The sequence below is a fragment of the Perognathus longimembris genome, chromosome 20, assembly GCF_023159225.1.
Source record: "Perognathus longimembris pacificus isolate PPM17 chromosome 20, ASM2315922v1, whole genome shotgun sequence".
Taxonomy (NCBI): domain Eukaryota; kingdom Metazoa; phylum Chordata; class Mammalia; order Rodentia; family Heteromyidae; genus Perognathus; species Perognathus longimembris.
Genome location: NC_063180.1, coordinates 37675121 through 37697107, shown reverse-complemented (window position 1 = coordinate 37697107; position 21987 = coordinate 37675121). Strand labels below are relative to the sequence as shown.

Sequence of the window (21987 nt, the reverse complement as noted above, 5' to 3'; positions counted from 1 at the left end):
ATGTTATAATATTAAATATTAAAATATAAATGATATAATTTAATATGTCCAATTATATTATATTAAATTAGATACTTGAAAAGATTGAATTATCTGATTTGTAAAGAATGCCTCAATTATTTTTTTAGGACATTGTAAATAAAAAGAGAAAGGAAGCCACAAACTAGGATTAAAAAGTACATGTATCTCATGAAAGACTTAACTGTAGAATATAAGAAGAAATATAACAATTAGAGAAATAAGGTGGTTTTAAAAATGGGCAAAAGAAAAAAGCAAACAAACATGGGTAAGAGATTGGAGCAAATACTTCATCAAAGAAAATATACAAATGGGAAAAATAAGAACCTACAAGGCCAATCAACATCACTGATCATTAGAGAAAAGAAAATAAAAGGGGCTGGGAAGATGGCCTAGTGGTAAAGTACTCGCCTCGAAAAAAGAAAATAAAAACCACAGTGCGCCAGAGATTAGCAAGCATGTCAGAAATTAAGATCTCTGGGAATTCTCTCCTCCATGAAGGCAGTCTTGAGGAGTAGTGACAGTTTTCAGAATCAGCTTGCTCATCATCCGTAACTAGCCGAGGGCTTGCAGTAATCTGGGGAGTGTTGTGTAAGAAAAACAGCTGAGTCTGGGAGATCACACTAGTCTTGTGGTACTTGTCTTCCCTCTACCTGGCCTGCCCTCCCTACCTGTGGGTAGCCTGAAAGATCACAAGTGCAACGGGAACTCTCAGCCTTGCAGTTGTCAAGGGCGGTGGAACAGGATTGGAGTCCTCAATAGAGAACTTTTCATTATCTGACTTGTCTGCAAGACTCTACTAACAAGGCTGTCCTTCTGAGACTTGAGTCAGAGTTAACGCAGCAGGGGATCTTCTCTAAAGCCATTAGAGGCAATTGATTAACTCACAAGTATCTAAGGCAATAGATAACAACTGAGCAAAAAAGTAGACTAAGCAAGAAACTTGCACTGGAAAAGCTGAGACTTGAGCTGTGAAGAACTCTAATAAATACTTAATAAGCTATACGGCCATTCTAATTGTTAGAAAACAAATTTCAGTTTCTCATAAAGTTAATGTACGCTCTCTATGCCGCCCATTAATCACGTTCATAGGTATTTATGTGTTATGACAGTTTTTATATGTTAGATGTAATTATTAAGATAATCTCATCAAATAAATTTATTTTCTGGTGCTGGGGACTGCGGAGGCGTCATGCTGTTCCATGGAGCCACACCCCTAGAGCTCTTTTCTAACAACTCTGGGAATCTTAAAAATGAAAGTTTAAATCAGATGGATTATTCTAATGCATGAATCTCACATATAAATATACTTGAATTAAAAAATAAATTTTAGAACTATGGGTTTGATTTTATATCTTAAAATTATTGCTAGATATAGGATCTGAAAATTTGTTCACCTTTAATTTCAGATAGGCAAATGTTAGATGTAGTGGCAAGGTATATTTGTAAGCATCTGCTGCTATCCCAAAATACCTGAGGGAATTAGTTTATAAGGAAAAAAGGTTCATGAGTTAGACTCATGATTCTGGAGGTTCCTGTCCCAGACTGAATGGCCCAGTGCTTTGCGTCTCTGGAGAGGTTAGCAGATCATGGTAGGAATATATAGAACAGACCACTCACCTCTTGGGCCAGCAGAGGAAAGGGACCAAGACCCACAATCTCCCTTAAGGACGTGCTTCCAATGACCTAACCACCGCCCATTATTAAAGGCCCACACCTTTCAACAGCATCACCCTGGTGGCCAGGCCTTCAACCTACGGGAGACATTCATCATCCAAAGTAACACAGAACACAAAAATCATTTACCTTCCACTGGGGGGCCCAGAGTTTCAGCCTGAGTTTTTTGGTGCCATTACAGATTCATTCTTTCGGGGGGGGGGGTGGCGGTGTCTTGAACTCAGAGCCTGGGCACTATCTCTGAGTTCTTTTGCCCAAGTCTAACACTCTACCACTTTGAGTCACAGTCCCACTTCTGGTCTTTGAGTGGTTAATTGGAGATAAGAGTCTCATGAGGACTTTTCTGCCCAGACTGGCTTTGAACCGTGACCTTCAGATCTCAGCCTCCTGAGTAGCTAGGATTACAGGCATGAGCCACTGGCACCTGGCTAGATTCATTATTAAATGACTTTGAACTTAATTTCTTTTTATTTTTTTGTAGGTTTGTTGCCACACCTATAGCAAAATCATTTGGCATTAAAAAAGCAGCTCAAAAAGTTATACCAAACCCCATCTTAGAGAATTTTTTCAGAGCTTCCACAAAGCGACCATCACATGTAAGTACAAGATCTTTGATTCTGGACTTAAGATCTCCCCTCTTGGGCTGGGGATATGGCCTAGTGGCAAGAGTGCCTGCTTCATACACATGAGGCCCTGGGTTCGATTCCCCAGCACGACATATACAGAAGTGGCGCTGTGGCTCAAGTGGTAGAGTGCTAGCCTTGAGCAAAAAGAAGCCAGGGACAGTGCTCAGGCCCTGAGTCCAAGCCCCAGGACTGGCCAAAAAAAAAAAAAAAAAAGATCTCCCCTCTTACAGGCAGTAGTGCTGGTATAAGGAAACAGAGTCAGGGGGGTATCAGAATAAAGAAAGGGCAGAAAGAGACCTCAACAGACCAACAGAAAAGCCTGAGCCAGACATCTTCCAGGAGAGACAATGCTGGTTTTACATAAATGGTGCTAACACCATCTTGGGGATAGATAGATTTTTGAGGGCTCTCAGTGCTGCTGTCTGAATTTGGTTCTATCATTCATGGCTTCCCATTGCTCTGTCGGCTGTCAGTCCTGAGGGTGTGCTGTGGTTTGACCACGGAGCTACAGGACAGAGAAGGCTCATGGCCCAGAAAATGTCTCTGTGCCCTTAGGACTGCATTCTTAAAACAAGAGTATGTCATTTCACTTATTATACAAGCCACAGACACTCTTTTAAAGTTTTGTTTTCCTGTGGGGAAAATTAAAGAGATTGGGTTGATTGACATTTGCAGACATTTGTTCAGGTGCCTGGCAGGCCCTAAGTTGGCAGAATGAGTGGGCTCACTTATGCAGCTTGAACATGTGGTCTGCTGCTACTTCACAGAGTTTCTTGGGAACTCAGTTAGGTAAGCATACTAACATTCTCTCTGTTTCTTTTTTTTAATACTTGTGTGTGTATGTGCACATGATTACATAAGTAAAAGAGGTGATAAATTGCCAGGCATGGTGGTTCATACCTATAACCCCAGCTACTCAGGAGATGAGGAGGTTCATAGTTCTAGGCTAGCACGGACAAAAAGTTAGCTAGACCTCATCTCAACAAACAGGCTGAGCTTTGTGGTAAACATCAGGAATCCCAGCTATGTAGGCAAAGAGGCCAGCTCCAGGCAAAGAATGTGAGAGTCTATCTGAAAAAAAATTTTTCTTTTAATTATTAAAAAATATATTGGCAATTATGGGCCCCTGACTTCAAATCCCATTAACAATATAAAAATTAAGCAGAGAGAATGACACAATTCCTGGCTCAAGATCCCATGGAACTTTGTGATCCCAAGCACAAATACTCTGATGACCCAGCCGGCACCCGTGACGCCGCCCATAACCCCTGTCTCACTCATCGTGTTCCAGGATGACATTTATGGACTGGCAAAGAAGAGTAACTTGACGGAGCGGCAGGTGGAGAGGTGGTTTAGGATCAGGCGGAGTCAAGGAAAGCCTTGCAGGCTGCAGAAGTTTCAGGAAGCTTGGTAAGAGGGGCATCAAGCTCAGCGGGGCTGCCGGCTTCGCCACAGTAGCACGGCCATCTCAAGAGCAAGCCGACAGCACTCGGGGCACGCCTCCCACCCTACCCTGTCCTTCCACGGGGCCGGCCAGGCTCACCGCCCTCCTCCTCCATTCCCTCCTCCAGGAAATGGGCCTGGCCTTGATGTCTAAAGAGAGACTCGATGTTCAGCCTGAAGTCTGGACAAATCATAAGCATGTCTGCCCTGGCCTCTCTCCCTCCCAGGGTTGAGATTGGGCCCGGGTCACGAGGCTTCTTCATTGTCGGCAGGTACCATGTGTGTAAGAGCAGAGAGGGCGTCCATGAACATCCTGCCGCATTCCTCACAGTACAGGGCCGGAGCACTTCTCTGGGTCTGACTTGACTTGTGAGCCTGGGTGCATCAGGGACGTCCATGCCAGGGCTGCATATATTGAATACAGTCTGCAGGCAGTGAGCCTGCACCAGACCTAGTTTTGGTTTTGGTTGAGTCTTCTTTTCCTTTTCTGTCCCGTAGAATATTACACTGTGGGCCGCCCCCTAGGTGACAGAAACTGCCGCCTGTGCAAAGCAAGGTGTGCCAGGCCTTCACTCTTCCTTCTTTACATTCAGATGGGTGTACATTAATTAGATTGTGCCAAATGGCACGTAGACACGTCCGTGGATTCCCTCTCTCTGCCCCTTCCTTAAGCCCCTCCCATGGCCATGGCCCAGCAACTTCTTCCAGCTTTTTCTTCTTGGTTGGTACAATGAACAACTGGCCACATAAGAAGCAGCCAGAGCCTGTGGAGAAGCTTGATGTCTTCCTTTCAGGCCCCTATTCCTTAGGACTCTTGAGCCATGATGCTGACTGGTATCTGGGAGGACCAGCCAACTCATCTGGGTCTCAAAGAAAACACCCACTCGTAATCCCAGGCGTCAACTGCCTTTCCTGAAGTAGCTTGGTGTTCATGGCTTAGATTCTTTTCTAACCAGCTTCTCTGTGAGTTTTCACTCTTGAAAGACTGGTTCCTACTATGCTGTCCCTGTAGTAACCACTAATGTCAGCTTGGCACAAGGCCATCCCTAGATGATCAGCACAGAACAGAGGAGAGCGGCCCTGGCCTCACGTGCTGCTCCTTGTTCCTGTTGATGTTCACACATGCATGCATTCATCCATTTTTGTTAACCATGGTCCCTAGACAAATTCAGTATCTCTGAGTAGAACCATCTTCCAGTGCAATTCCTACACTTACTTTTCTTGTCCATTGCCTTAGTTTATAAATGTGCATCTAATCTTCCCATAGCAGTGGGATGGGGATGGTGGACTCACTGTGACTGAGAAAGGCATGTCCATCTGGCTTGAGGAACAGGTGCAGACCCCTAGCTGGCTACAGGCCCCTTCTGGCTCCTATTCTGAGACTGTTTAAGCTGTGTTCTGCTGCCCCTGCCACTGACAGCCTCCTGGTCAGCAAGCGGAGAATCACCAAATGAAGTACCACTGGGCAATCAGGCTGTCTCAGTGGGTGCACCGGAAGTTGGCCTGAGAGCTCAGGCGAGGGAGGGCATTTTGAGTGACACAGGCCAGTCAGCCAGGCAGGGCAGGGACTTCCGTTGGAGGCTCTGGAGGTCTGGATTTCAAGAGGGAAGTAAACATCCGAGACCTGATCACTGTCCTAGAACAGCCCTGGTTACCTATGAAGCCGTAATGGCGGTACTCCAGTGGGGACATGGCTGCCGGTGCTCCGGTGGGACTTGAGAAGAGGTGACAGCCGCTCAGCCGATGGGGCAGAGAAAGGTCTGCAGAGATGAGAAGCTGGGCCGAGGAAGTGAGCAGGGTTTCCATAGGGAAAGAAAATAGGGTTTAAGGGCAGCAAATTATCTAATGCCACTCAGGCAACAGCAACTGGGCCTTCAAATAAAATGGAAGCTTTTTGTTCTTCTGAGTCAGATAATTAGACACTCTGGGTGCAGTGGCTCACTAGCTTCTTGGGAAATAGAGATTGGGGGATCATGGTTCGAGGCCAGCTTGGGCATAAAAGTTTGTGAGGCTCCATGTCTAGACCAGAATTGTTCTAGTCATAATAATAATGTTAAGCATTTGACCTTCTTCTTCTCAAACTGGAACTGTGATCAATAGGTTTGCAAAGTGGCTTCAGTTCTCTTTTACTTTCTGTTACTCCCATGATACAGATGAGAAAGTGAACCCATAGGTGAAATGACTTTGCGGCCATGAAATAAAGGGCAGAACCAGGGCTCAGTTAGATTTGTGTGACTCCTCCAAACCCTGTTAGGCTGAGTCCTTCCGTTCTCAGCTGTCCATCACATTGACAGTGGACTAAAGACTTTCTTTCTTTTGGCAGCTGGCGATTTACATTTTACCTACTGATTACAATTGCTGGAATTGCATTTCTTTATGATGTAAGTTGTGTTTTCCGTATCTTTGAAATTTGTCTTAAATTTTAAAAATTCTTGCCTGAGAACTCCTTTAGGAGGAGGTTACCTCATCTTAGAACTAGAGAGGCAAAACTCCTCTCTGGGGATGTAGCTAGGGAAGATGCTTGCTTAGCATGGGCAAGGCTAGCCCTGGGGTGATTTTATAACACCACAAAAAGATCTATGAAGATTTCTCCTAAGAATTTTGTTGTGGTTGTCTCTAAATAATTTTACTGATACAGATAGAATAATAGTATTGGTCCAGAAATCATCATGTTAATGGATTCAGTTGTTGGAAATAGTTCACTAAATGAGATAGCTATATCCCCCCACCCCCAATTCACCAGAAGTATTGAATTTATAGGGTCATAATATGACATGAATAGACATCTCCAGAGGGAGAAACAAAAGCAAGAGGAGCCCACAGAAATTAGTCTTCCTCTGTATCTTTGTCCATCAGTAGACAACATCAGGCTTTCTTTCTATTCTGAAACATTTATTTCTGTTCTGTTCTCTGAGATGCTTTTATTTTTTTTCCCTCCTAGAAACCATGGGCATATGACCTCTGGCAGGTTTGGGTTGGCTATCCCAGACAGGTAAGTCCCTTCTGACATTACCTTCCCCTTTCTGCGCCTCGACCCCTTGGGTTGTCTCCTAGGTCTTACTCCTGAACCTATTCCTGGCTCAGTGCCTTGTGTCTTCTGGCTTTTTCTCAGCCTGGGTTTCCTCTTCCTTTCTGACCCGCCTCTATCTCACACCTGTAGTTGGTTTACAATTAAAGTAGTTATCTATTTGAGTTTGAATCTGTCATCTTACCATATGCTTTTATTTGTATTAACACATTTCCTCTCACTTTCTTATGAGACAGGTAAGATTTTTTAATTACTACTATTTCACTGCTATTATAGTGACTTTTGACCCTATGTGATTTTCACTTTTCAGTAATTATCCTAGAGATTGCCGTAGAAATCCTTGACAAATTGGAGTCTAATACAAATGAGTGCTTTTCCAATTGCTGAAAAGTCACTAGACTGTGCCATATACCCTCCTCTTTCAGATATTTACGATCTTGATGGCAGAATATCATTATTTTGTAAGTTAGTCAAGTTAACCTTCCCTGCTGTTTGCCACTTCCTGGATTCCTGTGCTTCAATGAGGTTCACGATCCTTGTAGAAAAGTCCCTTCCGTGGCTTCTTCTTTATTAAACTGATGCTTGCTTGGCTTACTTGCTTAGTTGGCCTGCTACCATCTGAACCATGACTGTCCTTTTGCAGGTTATTTTTGGAGATGGAGTCTCATAGACTTTTCTGTCCAAGCTGGCTTTGAACTACAGTTTTTTGGATCTTAGCTGCCTGAGTAGCTAGGATTACAGGTGTGAGCTACTGGTGCTCTGCTGTCATTTTTAGTTTTGCTCCTTTGAGCATGCCTTTCAAAGAATAGGCTCTGGCTCTGTCTCTCTCTCACACACAATTTTCTTTGAATTTATTCTCCTTGGTATCTTTAATATATCTGGAATTTGTGGCTTGATGTTTTCAGTCAGATTTTAAAATTCTTTCCTGTTACTTTCGTTCTTTTCGCTCCAGTTTTACTTAACTTTCAAATACGAATGTGCTGATATACTAGTTCTCTGTACTGTTTCATAACCTCTTATATTTTTTGAGAAATATTCTTTATCCTCTCGCCTCTCTGTGCTATTATACTCTATTGGGAGACAGTTCATTGCAGTTTTGCATGTCATGTGAAGTGAGTGCCTTTTGTCCTGGAGCCTCATTGCCTCAGAAGACAGAGCTCATGCCTCCTGAGAAGACACTATTACTCCCCATTATAGATGATTGAGGCTCGGTAGTTCAAGTTTTCTCTCGTGCATGTGCAGTTGTCACCTGATTGTTTTTGTTCAGCCCATTTGGAACTGGAGATAGGAGAAGTAACTTATATACACTTATATACTGGTATTCTGACATGTGCTGATATCTTGAGTCATAAAATGCCCTTTTCTCTGCCCCAGGAGTCGCCTATCTTCTGCTGGCATCCATGAGTCTGGCAAACAACCTGTTAGTATACAAACAGGGAAAGAGCTTGGGGACTCAGCAGTTTGGGGAATTTTCTACTTTAATGCACTCCCATTGTTAAACATACCTTTCTGGTTTTTAATTCAGTTATTTAAAAATATTTTCAGTTATTATATTTCTAGTTCCCAAATTTTCGTGTATTTTAATGGATTCCAGTTCTCTAAAGATGTGTTAACTTTTCATCGTTTTTTAAAAGTTATTTTCAAATCCAAGCCTTATAAATCTAGCATCTTCTTCCCTTTCTTGTTCTTGTTTCTTTCTGCGCTATAGATTTTGACTGAATGACTGACATCGTATAGGGAAAATATAAAAGGTCAGGTGGCACTGTCTTCCCTCTGAGGAGACTCACCTCAGAACAGAACAGAAGGTTCTGTTACAGATTTAGAGCAAGGACTGTTCATTTTCCATCTGTGATTGAGCTGATTTAGTTTTTTTGAGATGGTAGATGTATTTCCTATTTACCCATACCCTGAAGTCTTTTTTTGTGTGATTTTAAATAAAAAGTACATTGTCTTCCATGACTCCTTTTTCTCAATTAACTTGAAAACCAGTTTGCTTCCTCGCCCAGAGTCCTGTTTAACCTCTGTAAGCAATTGTACATCTGGTTTAATTCCCATTCAGCTAAAATAAGGCACTATACCTGTAGCCATTTTACTCACTTTATAGATAAAACATTGAACTTGATTTTAGAATACTGGTCTATTCTTTTAGAAGTACAACACATTGAAATATTACCTGTAATTTATTTTGGAAAGTGAAGCTTTGAGTTGTTGTATTCTATAGAATTTTGTGGGGTGTAACTAGGTTTTGCTGCATTAAAATGAGTGGTGTGCAGGGTGATATTCACAGAAATGGATCATTTCTTTTTCCTCAGCCCTTGCTGCCATCTCAGTACTGGTACTACATAATAGAGATGAGCTTCTATTGGTCCCTGTTGTTTAGTGTTGGCTCTGATGTCAAAAGGAAGGTAAGTGTCTAATTACAAAACCTCTTTTAGAGTTTTTTTCAAAAAATATTCATCCCTCTGCCCCAAATTCTAATATTTCCATTGTATTTTTATGTGTATTTAGTACCAGCTTGTTCTCTTGCTTTAAATAGTACATATAGTATTAGAAATTATCTTTCAGGGCTGGGGATATGGCCTAGTGGCAAGAGTGCCTGCCTCGGATACACGAGGCCCTAGGTTCGATTCCCCAGCACCACATATACAGAAAACGGCCAGAAGTGGTGCTGTGGCTCGAGCGGCAGAGTGCTAGCCTTGAGCGAGAAGAAGCCAGGGACAGTGCTCAGGCCCTGAGTCCAAGGCCCAGGACTGGCAAAAAAAATAAAATAAAAAGAAATTATCTTTCAGTGCCTTGGTATTTGTAATGAAACATGATAAGAACTTCGGAGCTTTACTTCTTTTCAATAAGAAAAGACATCTTTCTTTTCTGTTGTCTGGTTCTTTCTGTCTAGGAGTTTCATGTCCTTAAATTCACAAAAGAAAAGTGCTAGTCATTTTTATTCTGCAGTCATATCTTTTAGTTGATGACAAACCACTTTATGAGATTCTTTTGGATGTTTTCAAGGACGATGTGATTTTTATTATTTTATAGATGTATGCTTTTTGTTTATTTAGATAGATACATTAGCTTGCATCAATTATGGGGGAGGAATTCATTATTATATTTCCATACATATTTATAACATATCCCAATCAATCTCACTCCCATCATCTTTTCTCCCTGCCCCTCTTAAAAACTTAAAAAAATATTTTTTTCTTAATTTACCAAATACACTTGTTAGAAAATCTTGCTTCAAGCATTGCTAGCTTTGCTTTATTTTCAGGTAAACTGAGACAGGGGCATTCTGACTTCCTCTGCAGTTACAAAGTGACACACTTCAGAAACTGTTGGGCTAACCTCTTTACTGGTACAAGAACGATGTTAGACCTTAAATATAGCTGCAAGACTTCCTCAGACACGTAATATGGAAGCCAAATGAGAGAAAATTCAGGCCTGTATGTCCAATGCTAAACCTTATGGACAAGGCTGGTGTGTAGCAAAATGTTCATGAAAGTAAATTACAGTTAATTTAATGCTAGGTAAAACGAAATTGGCTTGGTAAACGACGTTGTACGTTGAAGTTGAATGCTCATTGAGCCTCACTAGGAGGTGCACTGCGGCTAACTGGACACCTTCAAAGAACTTGCAGAGCGTCAGTGTGACTGTCCTGGATGTGGTCTAGACTTGAACAGGGGAGGAGAACTATCTGGGGATAGGAAGAAGACCACAGATAGGGAGAGGGAGGGGGTTGGCAAGAGAGGGGAATTGGGAGTAACTCGGAGCACTTATTGCTGCTCATCCCTTTTCTTCCAGCTGTCCTGTAGAATGTAAAGTGTCATCTCATTGTGGTCTGGTTTGCATTTTCCCGATGACTCACATCTTTTTATAGACTAAGTGCCTGCCTATTTGTATATCTTTTTTTTTTTTTTTGTAGATGATGGTAACTTTCTTTAGCCTTGATTTTTCTGGTGGAGTAGTTCTGGTTTCAGTTTTTCTTATTTCTTATGTAGTAACTTGCCTTAATAATTATGTATTTATTAAAACTACCATTTTCCCTTTTTTCTTAGCAATATTGGGGTTTGAACTCAGGGCCTTGCACTTGCTAGGGCAGTGTCCTACCGCTTGAGCCACATCTCCAGTCCTTTTGGCCTCAGGTCATTTTCCAGATAGGGGCTCAATTTTTGCCCTAGATAGGCCTGGGACCATGATCCTCTCACTGCCACTTCCCATGTAGCTAGGATTCATTTGTGAACTATCACACCTAGGTTTACTATAGAAGAGTTCACTGATTCTTTTACCTGGACTGGCACAAATCTGGAAGTAGAGCTGCAGCTCAAGAGGTAGAGTGCCAGATTTAAGTGGAAAAGCCAAGCAAAAGCACAAGGTCCCGAGTTCAAGTCCCAGTAGTGGCTCCCACACATAAAACATACAATTGTAAGTTTTTGGAATAATAATGATGACTGTTACCTTTTCCAGTTGCTGGAAAGTACCTTCAGTTGCTTTATGTCTTCCATTTTTCTGTTGTATGTAGGACTTTCTGGCCAATGTTGTCCACCACCTGGCTGCTCTTATCTTGATGGGCTTTTCCTGGTGTGCTAATTACATTCGTGGAGGGACCCTGGTGATGGTGGTACACGACGTGGCTGACATTTGGCTGGAGGTATGTACTTACCACTTACAAAATTGTACCCTAACACCCACGTCCTGGTTTTCTGTAAGTGCTTGAAGAAAGAACTATCTGTGAGTGGGTTAGCAGGGCCCTGGAAACACCCGAAGTCCAAGAATGGCTCAGATGAAAGAAATGAAAGCTGTTGGTTTTCATTTTTCCCCTCGTCTCCACCGTGCTTGTGGGAGGTAGATCTGTGCCAATGCTAGCTCAGGAGGTGAGGTGAGGTATTTGAAGAGGAAACAAACCTGAATCTATGACTTGGATTTATGGCAACCTTGTCCCAAAGTTGGACATCACCATGTAGCTGTTTAAGGCAGTGGAGGCCTGACTCCCCAGCGCATGGCCACACTCCCCCTCTCCGGCCTCCTCCAGTCCTAGTCTTGCTTTAGAAAACACCCGCTGATGTGTTTTAAACAGTACTCTCTTTCTAAAGGAGAAACAGGGCTTATGATGTTTTCTGAAGCAGGGAACAGTATGGCAGGAGTCTTACTAATCCCATACCACACAAACGAAGAGGATCCAGGCCTCGCTCAGGCCTGGGTTTCTGTTGGCCCCGAGGCTGGGGGTGAGTGTCTTCTCTTTGCCAGGTCTCATGCCATCGCTAGAACATTTCCCAGAATCACATAGGATTCGTTTCAATACACTCATTTTAATGAACCCAGGGAAATGCCGCTAACCAGGTTCACATTTGGGATAACTCCTTGGAGGGTTTGGATTCTAACCGAATATAAGTTGATATGGAAGAAATTAAATTTAATAGAATTTCATTCTCCTAGATTGAAGTTCAGCAAACTTTTTGGTGAAGGGCCAGACAGTAAATATAGTTTTGTGGGCCGCATGTGATTTCTGTCACATATTTCCTTTGTTTTTTATTTTTTTATACTCCTTTAAAAATATTAAAACTATTTGTAAGGTCAGCCAGCTTTTAATCCATGGTCTGGACCATAATTGACCCATTCATGTTCAAGAAGTAATAGGAATTATCTGGCGCCATTTCGAAGCAACTGGTTACTGATAAAATATTCCCTGTGCTGGGCTGCGAATGTGGCTTAGTGCCAGAGTGCTTGCCTTAGCATGCATGAAGCCCTGGGTTCAATTCCTCAGTATCACATACACAGAAAAAGCTGTTAAATGGCGCCGTGGCTCAAATGGTAGAGTACCAGCCTTGAGCAAAAGAAGCTCAGAGACAGTGCCCGGGCCCTGAATTCAAGCCCTAAGACTGGCAAAAAAAAAAAAAAAAAAAAAAAAATTCCCGGTGTACAGACTTCCCTCTATCTTCATCTACATCTTAATTAGATATGCAAATCCCACTGTGAAGGTCAAGGTTATTACATGTGCCATCAGTGCAGCAAATGGCTGGAAAGTAACGAGACTGGGCCAGATTTGCCATGTGTGCTTTTCTGAGCACAGCCATCTTTGTTATAATTGCTTATAATGACCTAGGAATTTTATATTAGTCTGTTGCTTCTAAATGCTCTTGTTAGATTGCCTTTGATGTGCGTCCAATGTGAAAACACTTCCATTGTGTTACTAAGGGAGAGTTAAACTTTCCAACAGGGAACCAAGGCCGCATGGCTGGCCCCGCCCACCCTCCTCTTCCCTGTCATTGACACAACTCCCCAAGAGATTTGGGCAAATCACTTATTGCTTTGTTTTCTCTCCCTAGCTGTAACATGAGAAGTCATACTTACCCCATGAGGTACACTGTGAGATTTAACTCATTATTTATTTGAAGAACAATGAAATGTGAAATTCAGAGTTTTCTTCATGGGGAAACGAGCAGCATTCATGTTGTTAATGATCATGAATCACTCTCAGGTCACCAGTCACGACCTAACTTGCATCTTCCTTGAAGATAAAGCCCATTCATCTTTCATTCCTGAAGACAATTGGTGGTACATTCCTCTGCCGGGAATCATAACCTCAGCTCTTCAAATTCTTAGCCCTACCAGACCTTCTGCCTTCCTTCATGCATCTTCCTAGCCCTCTCCTAATTTTCCCATGCCGAAGCTTTGACCCGGGATTCAACACTTGAACGTACCCTGCCGGATCCTTACTATTTGCTCTTTACACAGTCCTCCCTTCATGCAGAGGTGTTGCATTTTCCTCACATGTGTGGACTTAGATCCCATCTCCAGCTTCCCACGCCTCTGCTCTCTCTCCCACCGTGCCCCCCAGGTCCCATCCCCCACCTTCTCCGCTCCTCCAGCCTCACAGGCTGGTCCCATCCTTGCCCCTGGGGAAATTTGGGATGAACCCTTCCTAGAGGGCACGCATATTCTTTTTTTCTGGTTCTAGAAAGATCTTGGGGCCACAGGGGATAGTCAGAACTGAAACTGCTGAGTCTAAACCAGACCCCCTAAGGGACTGGTCTGTACCCCAGCCACTTTCCTACCCAGCCTCACCCCCGCCCCTCCCAGACTCCCACCAGGAACGTTCCTCCTTGGCCCTGGGTGCCCTGGACCATACACTGAGTGTCCTCAGCACATGCGTGTGTGCACACACGTGCGTGCACACACACACACACACACACATATCCCTTTCTCCAATTCTTTTCTCCACAGACAGCACGAGCAGTGAGGATGAACATAAAGTGAGTAGAAACTAAACGTGCGCTTGAAGCTTCATTACCACCAGGACAGAACCCCACACCTGCCTCCCACACCTCTTCCATTCTCTGCTTTAAAGCAGCCACAAGGAGGCAGCATTCTCCCGCCAGCCAAACCCCGCCAGCACACAGCCGGCCTTCCGGGCCCCTCTCCTCCCCCATTAAACGGCGCTATTAAATAAGTGCCTGAGTGAAATGCATGCCAGGGTGGACTGTGCTCTTGACAGCCAGGGGCCCTATGGAAAACATCAAGCACAGGGCAAGATAAAGAGTCTGGCATGAGCACGTGTCATGGTGGCTGATCTGATTGAATCCATCCTTTCCCTCGCCTTCCTGGACATCACATGGTTTCATTGCTCCGTTTTTGGTTGCTGTTGTTGTTTTTTTTTTTAAATGTATATTGCTAGCACCTTATGCAAATTTAATTTCTTTCTTTGTTTTTTAGTCTGCGAAGATGTTTTCTTATGCTGGATGGACGAAAACCTGTAATGCTCTCTTTTTCATCTTCTCTTTCGTGTTTTTCTTCAGCCGCTTCATCATTTACCCCTTCTGGTAAGTTGGTGGGCTGAGGGGGCCTTGGTGCCTGTTCCGGGAGGGCCACCCTTCCCATCCTCACAGGGATCTCCAGTTGTTAAAGGTTTAGTGGAAGAAAAGAATGTGATGGAGCTTTATTTATAACTTCATTAAAAAATTTTTAAAAGTGTAATTTACATTTTTTTTTCCAGTCCTGGGCCTTGAACTCTGGGCCTGGGCGCCGTCCCTGAGCTTCTTTTGCTCAAGGCTAGCGCTCTACCACTTGAGCCACAGTGCCACCTCCGGCTTTTTCTCTTTATAGGTTACTGAGGAATTGAACCCAGGGCTTCATGCATGCTAGACCAGCACTCTACCACTAAGCCACATTCCTGGCCCCCTGCAACTCACATTTTAATAAAGAATTAGAACAGGTTGGGCACTGATGCTCAAACCTGTAATCTTAGCTACTCAGGAGGCTGGAATCTGAGGATCATGGTTTGAAGTCATCATGCATGGAAAAGGCTATGAGACTCTGGTCTCCAGTTAGCTAGCAGAAAGCTGGAAGTGGGGCTGTGACTCAAGTGGTAGGGCACCAGTCTTGAGGGGACAAAGGCCAAGTGAGAACATAAGGCCCTGAGTTCAAGCCCTAGTATGGACAGAAGACCTTGTGCCCTCGTTGAAGATTTGAGAGTGCTTTGACCATAACAAAATTCTCCTCCTTGTCTTGTTTTTCAGGATTTTGTACTGCACAATTATTCTGCCTTTGCATTACCTTGAGCCTTTCTTTCCATACATCTTCCTCAACCTGCAGCTCATAGTCCTTCAAATTCTTCACCTTTACTGGGGTTATCTCATCTTGAAGGTGCTCAAAAAATGTATATTCAATGAGGTAAGGACTGTCCAGGTATTACTACTCCTAAATTGCATACTTCAATTATTGCTGGATTAAAAGTGAGGTCTAGCTGGTGAGATGCTAAATTAATCCATAGGTGTTTTTTTTTTAATCAGATTTTTTTTCTTTTTCTTGGTGTTGTGGATTGAACTACAGGCTTTGTACATGTTAGGCAGGCATTCTGCCACTGTCCTATTATTTTTTATTGATAACGTTTCTTTCTATGATACAGTCATATTTTTCATAAGTCGATCGCTAAGGTACTTTCATTTAGAGGCTGGGGATGTAGCTCAGTACTAGAGTATTTTTGGAACACATGTAAGGCGCTGTGATTCGATCCCTAACACTGAAGAAAAGCCACAAAAAATTGCTTTTATGATAGGATCTATTGCTTTCAACTTTTGAAATCCAAAAATATGGTTGCTGCTATTTGAAGAATCCCTGATGTCAGCCTTTGCTCCGTTAAGCTAATGAGTAATGGCTTCCATTTCAGAATAGGGACTGAAGAAGATATAGTCAATGACTGGCCACCATACAGTAGGGAAATCTCACCTACTACTAACCCACGAATTGTAATGTGCAGAACAGCCAGGGGTAACTAGGCCCTAGAGACCTGCTATGCAAGAAAAGGTGGAAGTGACTCCATTGGCTGGGGAGCCTAGGACAAGGTATCATAAATGATGGAGTATGGGTTGCCTCGTGAAAGAAAGCGAAAAACAAAAATCAGCTCTCACTTCTTTTTTGGTCTGAAAATCATATATTGAGGAGAGTTTCAGTGAAGCATCTTTCAAGTTGAATATTGAATGTTACTCAGATGAATTTAATTTCTGGTCATGTTTCTGACGGACTCATTTGTCTATGTCAGTAGTAAATACATCTCAAAGACCACTGAGGTTTGCTACATGAAGTAGGTATCAGTTATTGGTCTCTGAGTGCTTTGTTGGTTTGTTTGTTTTGGCCATCACTCAGCTTCTAGATCTAAACAGATATACAAAATCAGCCACATTGAATCAACTCAGTGTAATTAACTAAATTACTTACATGAGCCTGTTTTCTTGAGCAGTTGGAGTGCCAAGAAAACGAAATTTCATGGAAGTTCAGTCATGAACTCTAGTTCATGAGAGTTCTCACTAGTTGTTCTATGATCTATGAAAGCATTGTGTCTACATGATTGCTACAGCTGAGAGGAGGTTAAGAATTAGAGCACTGGACCGTGTGTAGGTTCAGTAGTTAGTATAAGAGAAGGATCCTCAGTCGGACCTGTCCTTCCATTGGGTGGGACCATTTTGTGGGGACCTCCTGGCCCCACAAAAAGACTGTCCCCTTATTACCTGATTTAAAAACAAACAAACAAACAAACACAAAACAGTAATTACAGACCTGGAAGGGACCAGGAGATTAACACTTGAAAACTTGTTTGGATCCATTGTAATTTTCACATTGCTAATCTCTCCTGGGTCAAGCCAGGCCTGATTAAAAACCCAGGAGCCTGGTGAGCTGTGGAGGAGAATCCTTTCTTTCTTCAGCAAAGCTGTTTGCAAGTTGATCTTGACTGCTTGCTATGGTTGGTGGAGGCCCCCAGCCATAATCCTTGCTGTCCGGGTGACTTCAGCTGGCTTGCACACCCCATCTCTTTTCTGCAGCAGTGGCAAAGCTGGCTGTGAAATCAGCTTACCCCTCCAAAGCCATAAAGCCTTGGTCGAGAAAGAATGGTGTTTGAAGGCAGAGTTGGATTGCAAAGGAGAGGAGAGGCATGGCCATGGCAGGAGTTTTCTTAGGAAAAGAAGTAAATCGGTTTTCAACTCTACTAAGAAAACATTTAGCATTTAATGCAGATTTTAAATCTTAAAAACAAAGATTGAGTAAACAATTTTGAGGACTTTGAATGGTTTGGGTTTTTGGGTTGTTTTTTTTTTGCCAGTCTTGAACTCAGGGCCTGGGCTCTGTCGCTAAGCCTCTCTGTGCTCAGGGCTGGCGCTCTACCACTTGAGCCACGGCTCCATTCTGGCCTTTTCTGCTTATGTGGTACTGAGGAATCGACCTAGGGCTTCATGCATGCCAGGCAAACACTCTACCAATAAGCCACATTCCCAGGCCGAGTAAATAATTTTGAACATACAAATGAATAAGTAATTCGTATAGGTGGGAAGTTACAAAGGAATCGATTGATAATTTCTGGTCTCTGGATTTGTACAGCATACTTAAAAGAAGAACTGATTTTATTTCTTCAAGTGAACTTATTTTTCTAACAGTCACCTCTTAGTTTCCCTCACGTATGCGTGATGAATGAGAAACTTCCTTCATTTGCTTTCATTTCTGAATCTCTAAGTAGCATCAGTTGGGTTTCAGACACTGGCACGTAGGAGCCCTGTTCAGCTTGCTGCGCGCTTGAAAGCGAGACTTGGCACTGACACTTAGGATTCCTATCAAACGGGAGGCTTCAGGATGAATGAGCAATCCACAGGTCCCGTCAGGAGACACGGACGGGCTGGCTGAGTCACCTTTGCAAACACTGCCAGTGTACTTAGAGGAAACCAGAAGGAACTCAGTACGCTTTTGTTTAACAGTACTTAGGAGAACCTTCCTTACTCACTGTCACTCTGGGTCCTGGCCAACTCCCGTGTGTCTCTGTGACGTCTTACACTGATGAGTAGCCAAAGCCTGCAGGAGTGGAGCCCTCCGCCACTGGGGCCTGCCGGCATGGAGCCCTGAGCCCCTTGGCAACCTGCTCCAGCCACCTGCACCCGGCAGGCAGCGCCTCTCCAGCCCCTGGAGGGATGTGCGCCTGCCCTGCACTGCTTGAGTCAAAGACAGGAGCCTGCCAGGCGCACGCGCAGAGCGAAGCCCAGGCCCGTGTCCACCGTGACCTCCAGCCAGAGCCCAGGCACCTGGCGCCCTGTCGCGGAGCACTTCACCTTTGTCTCTTAGTCTCCAAGTGAAGGGCAAAAAATTAATTTAAAATAGTGGTCTAGAGTCAAGAATAGTGCACAAATGAGCCAAGTAATAAGAGATTAAAACAAGTGACTAAAACTCAGCACATATTTAAGTTACTTTAAGTTGCTTAGTTGTTTTCTAATTCTCTTCCTCCTCCTCCTCCCCCTCCCCCTCCCCCTCCCCCTCCCCCTCCCCCTCCTCCTCCTCCTCCTCTTCCTTCTCCTTCTTTGTACTAAGCATTGAACTCAAAGCCTCACTTTACCACTTGAGCCACCGGCCCTTTCTGCTTTGGTTATTTTTCAGATAAAGGCTCATGTGTTTGCCCTTGTGTAGCTGGCGCTTCTGCTTTGCAATAGGATCTCACTAACTTTTTGCCACAGCTGGCCGCAAATATGCAGCCCTCTGAACTCCACCTCCCAAATATCTGGGATTAAAGGCTTGAGCCATGTGCCTAGGCCCTTCCAAATCACTTCTGAGCAAAGCCAAGAGGTAACTAAGAGTACAGTTCTGTGCACAGTCCAACCCTCGTGCTCCCAATCTTGGCTGAGTGATTGCTGCCTCCTTGTTGTCTTAATATCCTCACCTGTAACCAGGGGCCCACATTAGTATCCACCTTATAGGCTCTAGGGCTTCAGCAGCAGGCACAAGTTAAAGGCTTCGGCCTTGTCCTTGTCCTGTTGTCCTCCTCCCATCCCCTCCCCCGTCCCTCCTTAGGCAGGTTCCTGCCAGCCAGTCACCCACAACCTAAGCTAGGCGGTGCCTGCTGGTTGGCTCAGTCAAGCCCCTTTGTCTTGCTTAAGCCGGAGACGGTGCAGCAGCCGGCGTGAGGTGTGAGGCGGCTTGGCTTGTAGCCAGGCCTCTGCCCAGGCTTCCCCGTTGATGGGATGACTCACGCCCCATCCTCAGCCTAACATCCAGGAAGCCTCCAAGCCTTGTTGCGGTGACCATGCAGATGTAAAACTGCGCTTGACTGAACATCCCACAGAGGCTGGCCACTGAAAAGCATCATCAACATGGTCTCCATTTATATTTCCTATATTCCTAAACCTTTACGCAAACAGCCGAATCTGACAACTCCACAACAATGGAATTTAGGAACCGGATGACAGAAATATCACTGCCAAATTGTTTGGCATAAAAGAGTCCAAACTTGAGCTGAGTGCCAGTAGATCATGCCTGTAATCTTAGCTATTCAGGATGCCAAGATGGGATTCGAGGATCACAGTTCAAAGCCAGCCCAGGCAGAAAAGTCTGTGAGACGTTTGTCTCCAATTAACCAACAAAAAGCTAGATGTGAAGCTGTGGCTCAGGTGGTAGAACACCAACCTTGGATGAAAAAACGAAGGGGCAACTAACTCCAGGCCCTGAGTTCAAGCCCCAGTGTTAGCAGTAGTGCATGTACACACACACGTACACACATTCCCAATATGAATATTCCTCGCTACACTGCATTCATTCAGCTCTACAAGGAAATTGAATCCTTACAGAACTTTACAGAGCTGGAAGGCCATTGGACGGTCCGCAGGCAGTGTTGTGCTGAGCGCGCCTGGTGCCCATGCCCACTCGAAGTCTCACGGTCACCGTGAGAAGCCACTCTCACACTGTCTGGGTTACAGAGGCGGAGAGCAGAGCCAGGACAGCGGAGGACGCGTCCGAGCCACCCAAGGCCACGCGGCCCCGAGACCCGCACGCAGGACCCCTGTGCCGCAGTGGGCGCTCCTCAACACACGCGTGTCCCCAGCCCACGCGCGCTGCTCTCCGTGCTCCCAGGCCAGCTGTGGCTCGGCTCTCACACTTGTCATCCTCACATCGTTGACGTGGCGTGGTTATTCTTGTTGTTATTGCTTTGCAAATCATTGGCGAATCAACCCTAGCTTTTCATAAAGAGCGATCAGGAAAACCTAGAGAGGCTTACCCCATCAAGGGGGGGGGGGGTTCTAGGTTAACCCAATCATACCAAAGGTTTCTTTTTTACAATTTTGTGTGCGTGTGTGTGTGTGCGTGCGTGTGTGTGCGCGCGCATGCGCACAGGCGTGCACCGGTACTGGGGATTGAATTCAGGGCCATTCCCTGGCTTTTTCCCTCAACACTGGTTCTCTCTGGCCACAACGTCACATCTAGCTTTTTGCTTGTTAATCGAAGATAACAGTGTCATGGACTTTTCGGCCCAGGCTGACTTTGAATTGTGATCCTCAAATCTCAGCCTCCTGTAGCTTGGATTACAAGTATATGTCAATGGTTCCCAGCTTCATTTAAAAAAAAAAATTTCTATTAAGTATTTCTATGGCTGGAAAGTATTTGCAACTGTGAAATGTTTTGGTTTCTTTTGGTGGTTGTTTACAGAGTATGGATTGTATTCTACATCGTTTCTTATCCTTTTGTGATTTCAGTTGATTAGAACTTTTTTTTTCTAGTGTACCTAAGCTAGTTATTTTTTCAAATGGTAGGTTGTGACTACTTATGTTGTAGTTTTATTTTCATTTAGTTTAAAATATTTTTCTAATATTCTTTGAGAGTCTCTTTTTTACCCACTGACTAAAAGGGCGGTATTCAATTTTCCCTGGTTCTGAGATTTTCCTATTACCCTTTTGATAGTGTTGCTTTCTAGTCCCATTCTATTGTGGTCTGAAAATAGGGTATGTGTATTTTGGGTTCTTTCATTTTATTTTTATTTATTTATTTATTGCCAGTCCTGGGGTTTGAACTCAGGGCCTGAGCACTGTCCCTGGCTCCTTTTTGCTCAAGGCTAGCATTCTACCACTTGAGCCACAGCGCCACTTCTGGCTTTTTCTATATATGTGGTGCTGAGGAATCAAACCCAGGGCTTCATGTATACGAGGCAAGCACTCTACCACTAGACCATAGTCCCAGCCTCTAACTTGGGTTCTTTAAGTCTTCTGAGGAGTGTTTGCGACACGTGCTGTGGACTGCTTTGATTAGGCGTGGCTGTGGGGTCTTCTACAATGGGAATCACACCTCTAAACTCAAGACTTTCTGGAAGGTTTCCACTCACAGCCAATTCTTCCTTCCATCTAGACCGTCCAGGATGTGAGGAGTGATGATGAAGAGGAAGAGGAAGATGAGGAAGAGGAAAAGGACACCAAGAGCAATGAAATAATGTGTGTGAAGAACGGACTTGGGGTCGACAGGCACCTCATTCCCAATGGGCAGCACAGCCGTTAACTTGAAGCACACGCAACAGGGACCGTGGGAGGCCTGGGCGGTCCCCTCCATCACGTGGCTGACAGGACCCCCCTGGGACCCCAGGGTGCCCTTCTTTCTTTTGGGGGGAATCTCCTATGTTGACCAGACTGGCCTAGAACTCACAGACTTCCTGCCTCAGCCTCCAAATAGCTGGGATTACAGGTGTCCACCACCAGCCCCTGCCCCCTCCATCTTTCTAACCCTCCTTTCCTCCTAAGATATTGTTAACCAGTGTGAAATGTTAAACTCAACGCATGTCCATGGGTTTTTCTTGGAGTTAGAACTCAGACTTGTCAGAGATTTCAAAGATGCCTCCAGAGCCCCGTTTTCTGTTCCAGTGTCATGCCTCGGTGCACTTGAGCTTGAGGCTTCTGACTTTCCCAAGATCCCCTT

General features: G+C 44.3%; 1 protein-coding gene across 1 annotated transcript in view; it reads left to right on the top strand.

Moving 5' to 3' along the window:
- Cers3 (ceramide synthase 3) overlaps positions 1-21987 on the top strand; it is a 47033-nt gene extending 25046 nt beyond the window's left edge. Inside the window, exons 3-12 of the mRNA XM_048369519.1 lie at positions 2177-2291; positions 3613-3731; positions 6088-6145; positions 6706-6756; positions 9105-9197; positions 11306-11434; positions 14497-14603; positions 15300-15453; positions 21427-21590; positions 21629-21987. Of these exons, the coding sequence (XP_048225476.1) occupies positions 2177-2291; positions 3613-3731; positions 6088-6145; positions 6706-6756; positions 9105-9197; positions 11306-11434; positions 14497-14603; positions 15300-15453; positions 21427-21573 (973 nt within the window). The 3' untranslated portion in view covers positions 21574-21590; positions 21629-21987. The remainder of the gene's footprint in view (positions 1-2176; positions 2292-3612; positions 3732-6087; positions 6146-6705; positions 6757-9104; positions 9198-11305; positions 11435-14496; positions 14604-15299; positions 15454-21426; positions 21591-21628) is intronic.